This window comes from Molossus molossus, unplaced genomic scaffold (assembly GCF_014108415.1).
Source record: "Molossus molossus isolate mMolMol1 unplaced genomic scaffold, mMolMol1.p scaffold_m16_p_6, whole genome shotgun sequence".
NCBI classification, from domain to species: Eukaryota; Metazoa; Chordata; class Mammalia; order Chiroptera; family Molossidae; genus Molossus; species Molossus molossus.
Window position 1 is genome coordinate 102,499,715 of NW_023425399.1, and position 16,492 is coordinate 102,516,206.

General features: G+C 35.1%; 1 protein-coding gene across 1 annotated transcript in view; it reads right to left on the minus strand.

Annotated features, from left to right (window-relative positions):
• The window catches only part of MBD2 (methyl-CpG binding domain protein 2), a 67,268-nt gene that overhangs the window by 24,486 nt on the left and 26,290 nt on the right, over nucleotides 1-16,492 (minus strand). Inside the window, exon 3 of the mRNA XM_036244309.1 lies at nucleotides 10,456-10,593. Within this exon, the coding sequence (XP_036100202.1) occupies nucleotides 10,456-10,593 (138 nt within the window). The remainder of the gene's footprint in view (nucleotides 1-10,455; nucleotides 10,594-16,492) is intronic.

Below are 16,492 nucleotides of genomic sequence, written 5' to 3' on the forward strand. Positions count from 1 at the left end.
AATTTTTTTTTAAATGCTGATGAACTAAAGTTTATTGGCACAAAGTAACTCGGCAGTTCCAAACAGAGAGGGACAAAGGACACTATGATCTCATACAATAGCTATCTGCTGTTTATACTTATTTACAGAGTGTTTAATTTGTACAAGGCCCTGGAGCAATGAAGAAAAATATAAGAGAATCCTTAATGTTTTAAGATAGTAGAACATAAGGAAGAGGATGTTGAGCTATTGCTCACAACTGAATCAGATATGACCTGTTCTCAAGCCATGTAAATAAATGATTACAAAGTTAGTAATTAAACAAACAAACATACCTCCTACTTTCTTACAGTTCAAGAATTGTGACTATAATTGAATATATTTCCTCATCCAGGCAGGAAAGTGCTCAGCCATGCCTAAGCTGAGGTCAAAAGGAAATAAATGCAAAAGACATAGATGGACAGAAAAAAATGTCTTAAACTTGTCACAATAACACAAAGGAAGACACTGATAAATTATATTTCTTTACTTTTTGTAAGTTGAAGTATTGAAGTATTACATACACAAAAGCCTATTTAAAAAAACAAAACAAAAACATATAGCTCACTGAAGTTTCACAAAACAAACATACTAGTGTAACCACTACCCAGATAAAGAAATAGAATATTACTAGTACCCCAGAAGCCCCCACCCATGTACCGTCCCAGTCTCTATCCCACCTCCCAACTCTTTAAATTATGAACTTATATTGATCAAAAGACATTAAGAGTGTAAAAAAGGTTAGCCATCAACCGGGAGAAGATATTTGAGAGATATAACCAACAAAGGACTCATACTCAAAATACATAAAGAACTCCCACAATTTAATGGAGAGAAAAAAAAGACCAACAATCTAATAGAGCAATACATAAATGACTTGAATAGGCACTTCAAAAGAAAGAATATCTATATGGCCAATAAACATATACACAGTGCTCCATGTCACTAGTTACCAAGGAAATACAAGTTAAAATTATAATGAAATTCTCTTAAAAACATAATGAAATGTTTAAAATTTTAAAGACTGACAATACCAAGTGTTGCCAGGATTTGAAGGCACTGTACGTGGCCGGTAGAAGTGTATCTCTGTATAACCACTTTGAAAACTATTTGGTATTATCGAATAAACCTGAACTACGCATACTCTATGACCCAGCAACTCTACACCTAAGTATTAACTCAAAACTAAAAACATGCACTAGAATATTCAATAAAGCAAGATTCATAATAGCCAAGGAGACAACACCTAAAATAAACAAAACCAAAACAGTAAATGCAGAAAACAGAGAAAAACCAAACATCAAACAAATAAAAAATACCGCTATAATTAATGTATTCCAAGAGGTAAAAGTAAGGTTGTATCAGTAAAACAAAAAAACAGCAAAATTTTATATATAAAAGCCAAGGAAGAGCTGCTGGAAATTAAAAATAATATGATCCTAAAATAAAAAATTTAATAAAAGACTACATGTTAAAATCAAGAAAATATCCCAGAAATTAAAACAAAAACACTATTCAGATGAAAATACAAAAGTAGTAATAGGAAAATTCTAAGGGATTTCAGCATAAGGAAAATATTATTGATGGGCATGTGGCAGAAATATTAAAGCATAGAAAACATTAACTAAAACTATACAGAAAGCCTAGCATTCAATTATTTTTTTTTTCTTTACTGATTTTGGAGAAAGAGTGGAAGGGAGAGGGAGAGAGAGAGACAGAAACACTGATAAGAGAGAACATCTATTGGCCTCCTCCTGCATGCCCCCCACTGGGGATTGAGCCCACAACCTGGGCATGTGCCCTGATAGAGAATCAAACTGGCGACCTCATGGTGCATGAGTGGATGCTCAACCACTGAGACACACTGGCTGGGCCTAGCATCCAATTCTTAAGATTAACAACAACAAAGAATTATGAAAGCAATTCTGGTAATGATAATAGGACATTAATTGCCCTACTCATGAATATTTGCAGTCATAATAATATAAGCCTTGACTCTTTAACCTCTTTAACTAAAATAGCAATACAATTGTATTGGAAGCATAACAGCAAGGGAGAGAACTTGCTCATCTACCATCATGGAAAGTCAAGAAATAATGTCTAAAATGAACAAAGAAATAGCATAATAAGTATATTATTCAGAAATATAGAGGTAATTATAAAGGGAAATAACCAGAATCAAGAACAAATGCTACTGGAAACAGGACTGGAAGACATAAAAGTAGGAAATTGATGTTTTGAAACATAAGTTTTTAGTCTTCTTTTTTTCTATTGTTCTATGTTACTTACACAATTTTTAAATTTCAAACAATGTCATAGATCTCTTCATATGATAGATGAAATATTTTAAATGGATTAGAATAATACATGATGATTAAAAGTTACTATGAATAAATGATGTTTTTTTTTAACACACATTATCTTTCAAATGCAACTCTTAACTCCATTAAGACTGACAAATCTCTAAACTATTTTTCTGTCCAGGGTTCAACCCACCATCTTTTACTACCTGGCTGTCCCACAATTACTTTAAGAGTATAAACTTCACCCTGGTCAGTTTGGCTCAGCAGATGCAGCGTCGGCCTGCAGACCAAAGGGTCGAGGGTTCGATTCTGGTCAGGGTCACGTACCTTGGTTGTGGTTCAGTCTCCGATCCTGGTCGGGGTGTGAGGGAGGTGGCCAATCAATGTCTCCCCCCACCCCCACGCTAGCTGAAGATAAATGGAAAAATATCCTCAGGCCAGGATTTGAAAAAAAAGAGCATACATTTCCTAATACTTGTATTTATGTTTTATTATTTAAAAAATATACTGAGCTACCCCTCAGTATTCCCATATTCCTGTTAATGGCATTATTCTCCTAGTTACCTAAATTCTAAGACTCTTCTCACAGGCATAGCTGATCAGTCAATAAATTTTGTCAATTGTTTTATAACCAACATGAAAAAAAGCTTATTTATGCCCTAACTTCCTATAGTTTTTCAATGGTTTCCTAGTCTTAAGTCAGTCCTCATACTACATGCAATAGCCAGAGTAAAACCTCTGTCTAGAATGTTCTCCCCATACTTTTGTATTTACTTGTCTGTCTCTCTCCCTACAATACCAGCAGGTAAGGTCCATGAGAGCAGGGACTATATTTTGTTCTCTGCGGTATCCCCAATACTTAGAAAAGTGCCTGGCACAAATTCAGGCCCCAATTAATAATTTTTGAATTCAAAAACATTCAGTAATTCATTGATTCAACAAATACATATTAAGTACTGACATAATAGAAACACTGTAGATAACGCAATGAATAACTAATATAGGTATGATCAGAAAAGGGAAAAAGGATAAACACTAAGTTCAGACTAGAAGAATCACGTTTTTTTGAACAAATAAAGTGATAACTAAAATCAGACTTGAGGGATGAGTAAGAAGAACTAATTTAGGTGGGAAAGACAACAGTCTGAAATGTGCCCAGGGAATGCAAGGGCAGGGTGCAGGAGGGAGATGAACAGCACATACAAAAATGTGTAAAAGGTGTGATTCACGTATAGAACCAGAGAAGGAAGTGAAGCTGGAGAGGTAAATAGAAACGGAATCACGAAGGACTTCGTAAGTAATATTAGGTTTGTTTATTTTGTTTTTTGTGAGGGTATTTTTCCATTGATTTTTTTTTAAGAGTGGGAGGGAGGGAGGGAAGGAGGGAGGGAGGGAGGGGAAAAGAGAGAAACACTGATGTGAGGAAGACACATTGATTGGCTGCCCGCAACATGACCCTGACAGGGGCAGGAGGTAGAACTTGTAACTCAGGTATGTGCCCTTGACCAGGAATTGAACCCAAGACCCTTCAGTCCTCCGGTCGATGCTCTAACCTCTGAGCCAAACTGGTCAGGGCTAGATGTTTTGACTTTATAAGTCACATATAGGTTTTTTGACCTAAAAACTAACAGGAAGCATCCAAAGGTTTTCAGTAACATCATTAGACCTTCATGCCAAATGGAGCTTCTGGATAAAATATGAAGAATAAATTGAAGAGAATAAGACAAGAAGCAGAGAGATGAACTGAAATGCTAGCTACCTGGTACAGAGATGGAATAGTGATACTTAGGAGGGAGAGCCAGCAGGACTTGTTGGCTAATTAGATCTTTGGGTTAAAGGATGGGAAGAGTCAAGAATGATGCTCAGGTTCCTGGCTTAGGCAGCCAGGTGGACAATAGTACTTGAAGCACATAGAAGAAAGGGCCGGGTTTGATAGAATGATGATGAAGTTTAATAAAATAAATGAGAGGTGCTGCTGAGGCTTCCAAGAGACGGACTGCTACAGACAACTGAAGCTCAGAATGAAGATTTATACTGGAAATATGAACCTATAGATAACGGAAGCCATGAAAATGACTGGAATCATCCATGCAGGGTTTACATACAGAAAAGAAAGCACAGTATTCCTTAGGAAACCCCAGAAAAAAGAACCTAAGAAGGGGATTAAGAAAAAACAAGGAAGGAGGTAAGCCAAGTGTGCACAATGTCACAGAATAAGAGAGAGTATTTCAGAAGGCAGAGGTAGTCATGGTGCCTAATGTTGAAGCAGGTCAAGTAGTTTAAGTACTGATATTTGTTTAATTAATAATGATCATCAGCAATCTTAATGAGAACAGTTCAAGTGGCATAATGGGAATAAAAGCTATATTTCAGAGATATAAAAATGAAGGGGTAAGGTAGGTAGATGGTAAATAAATCTGACTCTAAGAAGTTTGACTGTAAACGGAAAAGAAATTCCTAAAGGCAATAAGGAGATACGTTCAAGCTCAGAGGGGTAATATAAAAGCTTCTCCCTTGTTTAAAATCCTCTAAACATTTCTGATTTGCAAAACTAAGTACAAATGCTTTAGTCTGTTCAACTTCACAAGTATTCAAATACATGCAAATTTAAAATAAAATGTTTTTATATATGGTATTAAATTATCAAAAAGAAAAAGTATTGATAATACTCAATGCTACAGAAAATAACCTGAAAATGGAATGCACATGACTTTCCAATAAACTTTTAATTTGATAGAACCTACTGGAAATCAATTTTCCAGAATGTTTCAAAAATCACAAATAGTCAATTAATTATATTTCTGGGAATCTAGCCAAGAAAACATTGTAAAACATAGGAAGGAACTTATAAGGATACTCAATGGAGTACTACGTATATTAATGAAAAATTGGAAAGAACAATGTGGAAATGGTTAAGTAAATCATATGTTAGCATAATATACAGCTGTTGAAACAATGCATGCAAATTATGTAAAACATTGATAAAATGTATATAATGTAATATTAGGTGAAATTTTTAAAGTATGCATATATATTATGATGTTTTCAAAAGATGCATTAAAATATTGGAAATATAAAAATGCTAAAATGCTACTGTAATTATAAAAAAGAAATTATGAGTATTTCTTTTATTTGTCTATCCCAAATTTCTTTCTCTTGTAAGTAAAACAAATAACATTTTTAGAACTCGTAAAGATTGATATTTAAGGAAACCCTTGACAACATTCTCAGCTCCCACTACTTTCCATGAAAACACTTATCTCCAACCAACTTGTCTCCTCATGCCTTCCCATTCTCACGTAACAGCTTTCTGAATACGACTTTCCCTAAGTGGAGTGTCCTCTCCCTCCCATTTGCTTTTCTAAATCCCACTCAACCTACACAGTTCAGCATATTCTCACATCTTTTCTAAAGATTTCCCCAAACCGCCTAGCCATAGTAACCTCACCCTTCTTGAACATCTATAGCCCTTGTCTGTACTATTTATTTGACCCTTTGTACAAGACATCTTCCCAACATTGCCCAGAATAATGCTTTTAAGTAGTACAGAACTAGTCATCTGTTTCCTCTGCACCCTCATGCTCACTGCAACATTATTCACCAAACCCAAGAAATGGAACCTACATGTCCATTAACAAATAAATAGATATGGAAAATGTGAGCTATAAAGAGAGGCACACACACACACACACACATACTGGACTGTTATCAGCCATTAAAAAGAAGGAAATCCCACCATTTGTGACAACATGAATGAACCTTGAGGGCATTAAGCTAAATGAAATAAGTCAAACAGAAAAAGACAAATACTGTATGATTTCACTTATATGTGTAATCTAAAATAGTCAAACTCATAGAAACAGAGCATACTGGTGACTGTCAGGGGAATTGGGGAGATGTTGGTTAAAGGGTATCAACTTTCAGTTACAAGATGAGTATGTTCTGGGTACCTAATGTACATCATGGTGACTATAGTTATCAATACTGTATCATATACTTGAAAGTTGCTGACACAAATCTTCAATTGTCTCACCACTATTACCACCACCACCACCACAACAAAAAAAGATAATTATGTGAGGTGATGAATGTGTTAACTAAAGTTATTATAGTAATCATTTTGCAATGGATACGTGTATCAAATCATCATGTTGTACACCTTAAATTTATACAATGTTATACGGCAAATATATCTCAATAAAGCTGGGGAAAAAAATCATCCTAAAAAAGATGGATTTCTGAAAGGGAGTAAAGAAAAGTTTCATATTCTCTGAAAGAAGAATTAGCAAACAAAATAAAAGAAAAAAAATCTAGGATCAAATGGAAGATTTAAATCCACTTTACCGGTATAAATATTTACTTTTTGGTAAAAAAAAAAAAAAGAGTGAATATTCTGTAAGAAATGTAATTAATATTCAAACACTATCAAAAATACCTAAAGCCTATCAGCACCCTATAGTCGAATAAGTAAAAGGAAGAAGTAATGGGTCAAAGATGAAATTTCTGTGATTTGAGGATAATAGAGAGTAACAGTAAGTGACCAGAAAGTGTCAAAGATGACAACATCAAAGAAATAAAGAAGAAACAGAAATGTGAGTTCTTCAGATACTGAAAGAAGAAAACTAGGAAAGGCACCTTTAACAGCAAAATCACAATTCAGCTGGATTTAAAAGAATTTGCCTCATTTTACATATCAGGTCAAATAGGAGATCTCAATCACCCTACTGTTTGGCATAATAGTGTTATAGCTGATAAGAGTTCCCTCCACCACACTTCGTATTTCTTTTTAAACTAATGAAAAGACAGGTACTCATTAAATACGATGACAGTATATATAGAAACATCTGGCTACTTATCCTACTATAACCAGGTTTTACAAATTCCATCTCTACCTTATATTTTTAACTACAGGCAGAAATTACTACTGAATTCTCTTTGATGCACTTTTACTTACATATTCTAATTTGTACTTTTAAAGCTAAAGCATTTTCAAGGATTAAATACATTAGAAATTCATAATTTATATATTTTACAGAATTCAAATTAGACTGCCATATAACCACCTAGGAGTAGGATATCTGTTATATAAGACAGAATTATTAATATCTATTAATTGTTTCATATCTAAATTAAGCACATCAAACCTACTCAAGGTAAAGTCTCAATTAGAATCAAAAATCTAATCCTAGTTCTAGATCTGCCAATTCAACACTTTAAAAGAAATTAAAATACCACTAGCTTAAATATCTTATTAAAAGAATGTGATATAGCCCTGGCCGGTTTGGCTCAGCGGTTAGAGCATCGGCCTGCGGTCCTGAGAGACCCGGGTTCGGTTCCCGCTAAGGGCGCGTACCTCGGTTGCAGTTTGTCCCCGGCCCTGGTTGGTTGTGCGGGTGGCAGCCACTCGATGTGTCCCTTTCATGTCGATGTTTCTCTCTCTCTCTCTCTCTCTCTCTTCCTCTCCCTCCCTCCCACTCTATCTGTACAAAAAAAATGGAAAAATGTCCTCGGGTGAGGATTAAAAAAAAAAAAGAATGTGATATAGTTAAAGAATAAAAACATTTATATCTACAGAAACCTCAAAAAAAGAAACTTCGTTGTCTAATTTATTTACTCTATGATCAAAATAACTTCTCCAAATGGAATATTTGGCAATTTATATTACCAATCTAGTTCAATGAAGCTATGCAAAAGGTAGTAAACTTGGAAGAACTATTTGACCTCCGTATTTTTTGCTATCTCCTCAACAATAGTTGATTAGCAGTCACTACCATGTATATGTCAAAATATAATTAAAATCAACTTCTTTCCTCTACTAAAAAACTTGAGCTAGAATTACAAACCATAATTTTAAAAACATTAATACAAAAGTTGTCTCTTTCCTATTTTCCTATATTTGCCCAATGCCCAAACTGAAAATTTAAATCCCATTAGTGAAACAGCAGTCAAATATTACCTCAATTCTTACGTTGAAGATAAAAAAGGGAAAAGACAACTAATGTCTTAGTATAATCAAAAACATCCAGCAAAAATTGTCAGGTGACATGAGGATAAAGTAAAAAACACTCCAAACTTTTGGAAAAGTAACCTCTTAAATAATTTTAACACTTCCTGTCTATGCAAGCTACAAGGCAGATAAAACCCTCAAAAGATCTGGGTTAAAATGACATGCTTCTTTGGGAGGAAGGGGATTGGGTGGAGGGATGTGGCTTTTTAACATTCTTTTCATTTGAGCATAATCTCATAAACCGTAATAAAAGAAGAAAAACTTGAAACTACTCAACATGCCAAAGAATAAAGAGCAACTGATATGGTTACTTCAGCTTCAAAAATCTAGGATACCAATATTTCTATGGCCAGATAAACACTCAGTAAACATAATTACAGCAGTTTTCAAAATCTGTGACTGAACTTAGGTGCCTAAAACAAATTACTGTTAAAATGACTGTAATTTGCTACTCAAATGGTCTTTAAACAAAATGTTGGAGTTTGTAGACTATATTGAGAATGATTTGGCAAAGAAAAGATGAGAATAAAACCTACTAAATGCGATCTGACCTCAATAAGACAATGCAGATTTCTAACATGAAACTACTATTTTAGTTATTCCACTTTATCTTTTGGGCTTTTTGACGCAAACTGTCTTAGCCAATTTCATACTTGCAAATTTTTCAACAAAAATCTTTACAAGAAAACGATTTTAAAATCACAAAAAAAGCCAAAGGACAAGATGTTCAAGACGTTAGAGAGTATGTAAGAAAAGAATACAATCAGGGAATGGCTTTATCAAGGTGGGCAAAGGTCAGAATGCCAGAATTCCTTCCCTGTTGTCATGAACACACTAAACCTACCAGCGCGGTCTGGTGCCTACCTCTGGGTACAGTAGTAAAACAGAAGGGGAAAGCCTGGCACAAAAAGCTGAATGGCTCAAAGAAAACCTAAGCGGTGACAAGAGCCTAAAGGCACATGCAGGTACGCATCTTTTATATTGGATGTGATACACTTACATGGCCCCTGTTGAATCTCTTGGGGACCAACAGTAAAGCAAGTTTAGAACTTCAAATCTTGAGACATCTATAGCAAGATGCTGATCCAATGTGGCTCCAAATATCTTCAGTTTTCCTGGCTCACCTGAAGAGGAAAAAACACTACACAGGATGTGGGAACTGAATTTCTTTATGTAGCTTCTTCTAGAACAACTGTCTGAAAGTTTTGGCCAAATCCTTTATCAAGTCTGGAGATGAGGGACTAGCGAAAAACAAAATTCATGAAAAGGTGGAGTGAGACATCTAAGGGGGTACCAGAGCACAAGGTCATCGTCAGTGATTCTCATTGTAAGTGGGAGGAGGCAGAGAAAGGAGAGAAAAAAAATGCACAGAAGTTTCTCCCTCCACTTCCTCACCCCAACTGCTACTAAAAATTCACAAAGTACCTGAACTTTTTTTTATCACAGTTAGGGAGTGAATAAGCAAGATTACTTGGAAAGCTTAAGCGTTCTGTCAAGTCTCCCTCCCCTGGCTATGTGGCATTATTAAGCAGCAGGGAGGCCTTTCAGATAACACTTTTTTCCTAAGAAAAGATTCTGGTGGAATACAGCTTGAGACAATAAAGAAAGAGAATAATTTATCCAATTTATACAAAAATGGAAGTCACAGGACAATATACTATATTTACAAAGTTTATTTAATTCTGTTTTTCAAAAGGGGAGGGATAGCTTTCATGTAGTAAGAAATCAGAACAAATAGTTTCAAAATAAAATATTTTTAAACTAAACAACACAAACTGCATCCTTCATCCCCTTAGGAAATACTATCCCTAGAAAGATAATCTTTAAAAAACTAAGATTAGCAGAATCGAGTCTGATGTACATTACCACACAAAAGCATAAAAAAAATGTAGTCTATAATATTAATTTAGATTCACTTTTTATTAACATCTAATTTTTTTTCTTAAAACATTTTACCTAAATATTGAATTATTAGTTCTTCTCCAGCACTCATGTAATCACCTAGGACATAAAACAATTTTCTTTCCAAATATATTTCATCTTAACCAGAGTTTACTTGAACTATATCTAATAAGAAATACCAGAATTTTCTGAAAAATAAGACTGGAGAACCAATTAGATCCTTACCTGACGTGGCTGTTCATTCATTCGTTGTGGGTCTGATTTCACTTTATTATTGGGATGATTTGTGACTTTGGTTACTGGTTGTTTGAAAATTGATGCTGTTTGTCTAATTGGCAATGTTGTATTTAGGTCTGGTTTACCCTGTGGATATAAGCATGTTTTTATTAATAAACGTATACATAAGTGTAATTAGATGTATTCTTTTTATTAACCCAATATCCACTACTTTAAATTAGATTATTCCAAACTTCTCGGTATCAATATCTGAAGTACTCTAAAGGACATTTTAAATACTTTATTATGCAAGACATACAGGGCAAGGCAAACATAGGTGTATGGTTGTTGGTACAAAAAATAATACAATTAATAAATAATAATATAAGAATAAACTCTGTGTTTTATGTATTCACAATTGTAAACCTATGTTTGCTCCACCCTGTACATAAAGTGTTTTTCATAACAAAAAGTTTTTTATATACTTTTAAATGCAAGAAAATTTTCTATATTAAATTCGTAATGAATTTGACTAGTAAGATACTAAGAACTTTCAAATAAACAAATATGTTTAAAGTTGGGTTACACAAAAGGAAGGAGAGCTTTCAGGACAACAATCAGGGCAGCGGTTATTTCTACCTTCTAAGAATGGAGAAAAATAATGGCATACTTGGCCATGAAAATCCAAACAATCTGGTCAGCAAGCTGTTAGGAAGCCAGGCTCACAAAAAAACCCATAAATTAACCTTCCCCTTTTACAGAAAGATAACTGGAAATGGAAGTTCTAATTCTAGCAAACAGAACGCAACTGCAAAAAATGTAATAAAATAAGGAAATATTTCTTATTTTTATGAGACATTTAATACTTTTAAAGAAGAGAATTAAAATTGAGTTTCAGAAAGCCAAGCAACTTATCTACTTTTAATGAACCAGTAGTAAAATATAAGACATGTTCTAATGAAGTCAAAATGTGGCACAGAATTGCTATTAAGTTCATTTGAAATACTTTAACAAGGGGTGGGGCATGGCCAGGGCAGGTGAGGGAAAAAAAAGAACAAAATGTGATTATGGCAAAAAATATAAAAGGCCATATATATCCAAAAACAATACACATCTGATATTTTTATATAGAAATATACCTGATAAATCTATATAGTCAGTGAACTTTTATCTTTACAACTAGCTCCAGAAAAAACTGTAATATCAACTTCCAGACTCAAAAACAGTGGTTCTCAAACTTGAGCCTTCATCAGAATCACCCAGGGGGCTTACTGAAACACAGCTCCCTGGGCCTTGCTCCCAGAGATTCCGATTCAGCATGTCTGGGGTGGGGCCTGGGAATCTACATTTCTATTAAGGTCTCAGGTGCTGCTGCTGCTCCAGGCACCACATTTGGAGAACAAGGTTCTGAAAGATTGCAAATTGGTGGCAGGCGAACCAAGTCTAACCCACAGACGTGTTTGTTCTGCTCAGTTTTTAATAAATTAAGCCGGCAGCTACAAATCTGGAGACCACATAAAATCCAGAATTCTATAGTTTCTTAAAAGCTCAAAAGATCTAGCAATCCAGAATTTGATTTGGCCACAACAGGCCACAATTAACTAGTGATGGCTGTGGAGGGTTCTCCTCTTGTAGAATTTCTCAACAACTCACATTTATGTTACCTGTCTGAGCCCTGTGGGGGTTGAGTTTGTGACCTCGCTTAAAGAATATTAGTGACGTCTAGAAAAACAAGCATCACGATAAATTAATCTGACATTTTTACAGTATTATTTCGATTCACTATTAAATGTGAGTCTCCACTCCCTTGCCCCCACCCCAAACACACATTCCTCTTCTCTGTATGCACCAGGCATGCTTGTCATTCCTTTATCTCACTAAATTTTTTGCCAGTGTATGTGCTTACCTTGAAAGACATATTCATCTTAAATAACTCTAACAGTGTTATTTCTCAGGTATTTAGCTTTCTTATCCTTACGGATTAAAAAAAAAAACAACTTAGATTTAGAAGTGTACAAACTTGGCCAACAGACTGCAAAGTAACCACTTGGTATGCCATTTCTAAAAAGTATGAAGCCCAGAAATATGTATTTTTAAAAGCTGTCCTGGTAATTCTGTGATACCACAGGTTTGGATACCACTGATTTATGACATCTAGAGCATTCTGAGGCCCTAAGTGAAGCCACCCAACCAAGAAAATACTCAATATTCAATCCTAAATAAGCTTAACACATAAATGCTTATGGAGAACTTTTCCTGTCACTAATCACTTATAATTAGTAGGTATCACTAAACAATACCTCTGTTTTTGTTCTTTCATAGAAAAACAATATACTCTGCTAGTATTGGAACAAAGACTGCAGCAGTAGACAAAAAAGGCTAAGGCAACTGCTAAGGCAACTGTTCCTATGAGCAAACATAGCCAAGCCTGTAAGGTTCTCATTGTTACAAAGGATGACTGGAGGCAGCAGACTCTTCTAAACTATGAATTCTGAATCCACAAAGACTGGAAGGAAGCATGAGACGTGACGTGAAACTACTGGTGCTACAATGGTAAGATTGATATTTTTCTCATTAACTTATGTTTTTGGTTCAATAAATAAAAATTAGAAAAACTGGCTAAAAATATTCAAAATATACAATTAACTTCCATTGCCTGACAATGAGACAGACTATTATTCCCCAGTGGCATGAAATAAGATTATTCAAGAGTGTGCTGTTACTTTTCTCTTGTCCGTTTTTTTCTTATTATTTTTTTCTCCTTTTCATTGGCCTTGAAAGCTCTGAAGACAAAGAATTTTTTACTAATTAATTTTGTATTCCAAAACAGTATCATGTAGAGTAATCTGAAAAACCGGACTAACTGGTTTTCCCAGAAACAGTCACAAAAACAGTAAATTTATGACGACTCTTTCCTCAGGACTGCCAAAGAGTCACTGTTAATTCATGCCCAGTTGTCTGTCTGAATTTTGAGAACTACCAATCTGCCATAAATTTAGGAGCAATAAAACACTTTTTTAATGGGACAAGATTAAAGCTATTCACACATATATTTGAAATTTTCCCTTTAAAAATATAAGAAAAAGTGATGAAGTTCCTTATATTATAAAATTAAACTGGCAAACACACACCTTTTTAATATCAGAACTCAAATTTTCCAACCTATAATATTTTCGCAGTATACTGGCTAGCCCTCGAATCAAAGTTGAATGTATTTTACAATAATGTGTATCCTAGGCTGAAAGTATTCAAATAACGCAAATAATGTTGAGGGTCTATTCTATCCCCCCAAGTACTGAGAAGAATAAAAAAAATTTCTTCAACTTTTTCTTCATCTCTTTCCAATAAATATCTGAGATGGCTCTTTTACACTCAGAAAGAAAAAATAGGTAAAAATTATTTTTAAAAACAGAAAATCAAGGACAAGGAGAAAAGGTTAGTAGTGATTAACACTAGAACTGAGCATCAGATATGGCTGTGCACTTTCTAGGGGTCTGGTGAAAAGAGATGAAATTATACAGATATCATGGTCAGAAAAGAGGAAGCATGTCAATTAATGAAGAAAACAAAAGCTGTCCTAATATTAAAACTAGAAAAAAATTGAAGTCACTTCGCATCACAACTCAGTGCAGGTGATCCTGAAAGGGCCTGAACCAGTGTGTCTATGGCCGCAGCCTCGCAGCGATCTAACGTGATGAAGGCCAGAAAAGAAGGGAACCAAGAGGTGGATGAAGAGCACGTAAGCCAGTGGTATTCAAACATTTTTTGCATTCCTAACCTCTAAAATTTTTTTGAAAATATATATATATACCAACATTTTGAAGTTGACATCAAGAATATTTTATATTTCAATGTACATAGTTTCAGAGGATCCACTTACTAGAGTATTTTAAATACTGACACTTTAATAAACTATTACATCACTTTAAAATATATCTAACATAATCTAAATATACCCACTACCAAGCCTTTATACATGAACAAATTCAAGTCATATATTTTAGTTCCCCCCTTTTTCTCTTCAAATAATTCCATTCCCAGAGTTATTTCTTACTACAAACTTGAAAACCTTTAATTGGTCATTTATCTCATGAAATTGTTTTTTAAACTTTGTGACCACAGAGTTCTTAATGGTTAAAAATAATTAAATCTGGCCCTGGCCGGGTTGCTAAGTGGTTAGAGCATCGGCCTGTGGTCCAGAGAGACCCGGGTTCAGTTCCCGCTAAGGACACGTATCTCAGTTGCAGTTTGTCCCTGGCCTTGATTGGGTCATGTGGGTGGCAGCTGCTCGATGTGTCCCTTTCACATCGATGTTTCTCTCTCTTCCTCTCCCTCCCTCCCATTCTATCTGAACAAAAAATGAAAAAAATGTCCTCAGGTAAGGATTAAAAAAGAAAAAGAATTAAATCTGTTCCAGTTTATTAGAATTATTAGTATATAACTGACCAAAAATGGAAATTACATTTTAACAAATAATCATTAAACATAAGAGATAAAAGTTAGATAAATAGACTATTGAAAGAATTTTTTATTTAAAAATAACTTCATGTCCTTGCATGAGTATTATTAGTTGCTAGAATGAGTCACGATTTAGTGTCAATTCTATTTATAGTCTTCTTCTTCTCTTTTTAATGTAACACCAAGAAAGCCTGTTCACATAAATGAGTAAATAGAATGACTTTTATTCTGTCACTCAATTCTTTTGAACTTCTTTTGAATTACAGGACAAAATGTACACCATCAAACATTTTACTAATCGACATCTACGTACACTAAGTCCTCTGTAAATGCTGCAAGCCAAGAATTGTATGAGCAGAAAGACTTCACTGTTACCAAATCATTCATTTCTCCATATCAACACCAATATTTCAAACTGTCCCTTTACTGGAGAGAAATGTTTTGTATCATGGTAATCTTGTGGACAAGTGTGCTCTTCTGTAAAACTTAAGATTGGCTATAAAAGGGGAACTGGGCAAAAAAGAACCTATACCTCCCTTAGGGACAGTCTCAGATCAATGGAAATATATATATACATGAAAGTGAAGGGTACAGAAAGAACTCCTGTAAACCCATCCATGTGATGGCTATACCATGTAACGCCTTTGCATAGCATAGTTTGAACAGGAAGGACTTAAAGTACATATTCAAAATACCACATTTCTCAGCCTGGCTTTGAAATAAAGCTACTGTCTGACAGTTCAGAATTGTACATACTCTATCTACTAATAAACTGACACTTCCAAGTATCCTTTTAATTCTCTGGCTCTGCATATGCCACATATCCCCAAGAGATATTCATGCCCCAATTTGAGAAACAAAGACTTTATTTTTCTAAGGTCACTTTTTTTTTTTTTTAAATCCTCATCCAAGGATATTTTTTACATTAATTTTCAGATAGAGCTGGAGGGAGAGAGGGCAGGAGAGAGAGAGAGAGAAACATAGATGTGAGAGAGACACATCGACTGGTTGCCACCTGCACAACCCCAACCAGGGCCTGGGATTAACCACAACCGAGAAACGTGCCCTTGGCTGAAATCGAACCCGGGACTCATTGTTCCGCAGGCAACGCTCTTACCGCTGACCTATACTGGCCAGGCAGTAAAGTCACTTTCTCTATTTGTAAATAAGAATAACAATAGCCCTGGCCAGTTTGGCTCAGCGGTTAGAGCGTCGGCCTGCGGTCCTGAGAGACCCGGGTTCGGTTCCCGCTAAGGGCGCGTACCTCGGTTGCAGTTTGTCCCCAGCCCTGGTAGGTCGTGCGGGTGGCAGCCACTCGATGTGTTCCTTTCACATCGATGTTTCTCTCTCTCTCTCTCTCTCTCTGTTCCTCTCTCTCCCTCCCACTCTATCTGAACAAAAAATGTCCTCGGGTGAAGATAAAAAAAAAAAGAATAACAATAACAATTCATAAGATTCTTATACAGATCCAACGCGATAACACATGTATAATGCTGATGATGATAATGCAGCTTTCATTTAGTCAGTCACTGAGCAAATTCTGAGTGTCAACTATCTGTCAGGTCCTCACTGCATGCTGGGTGTACAG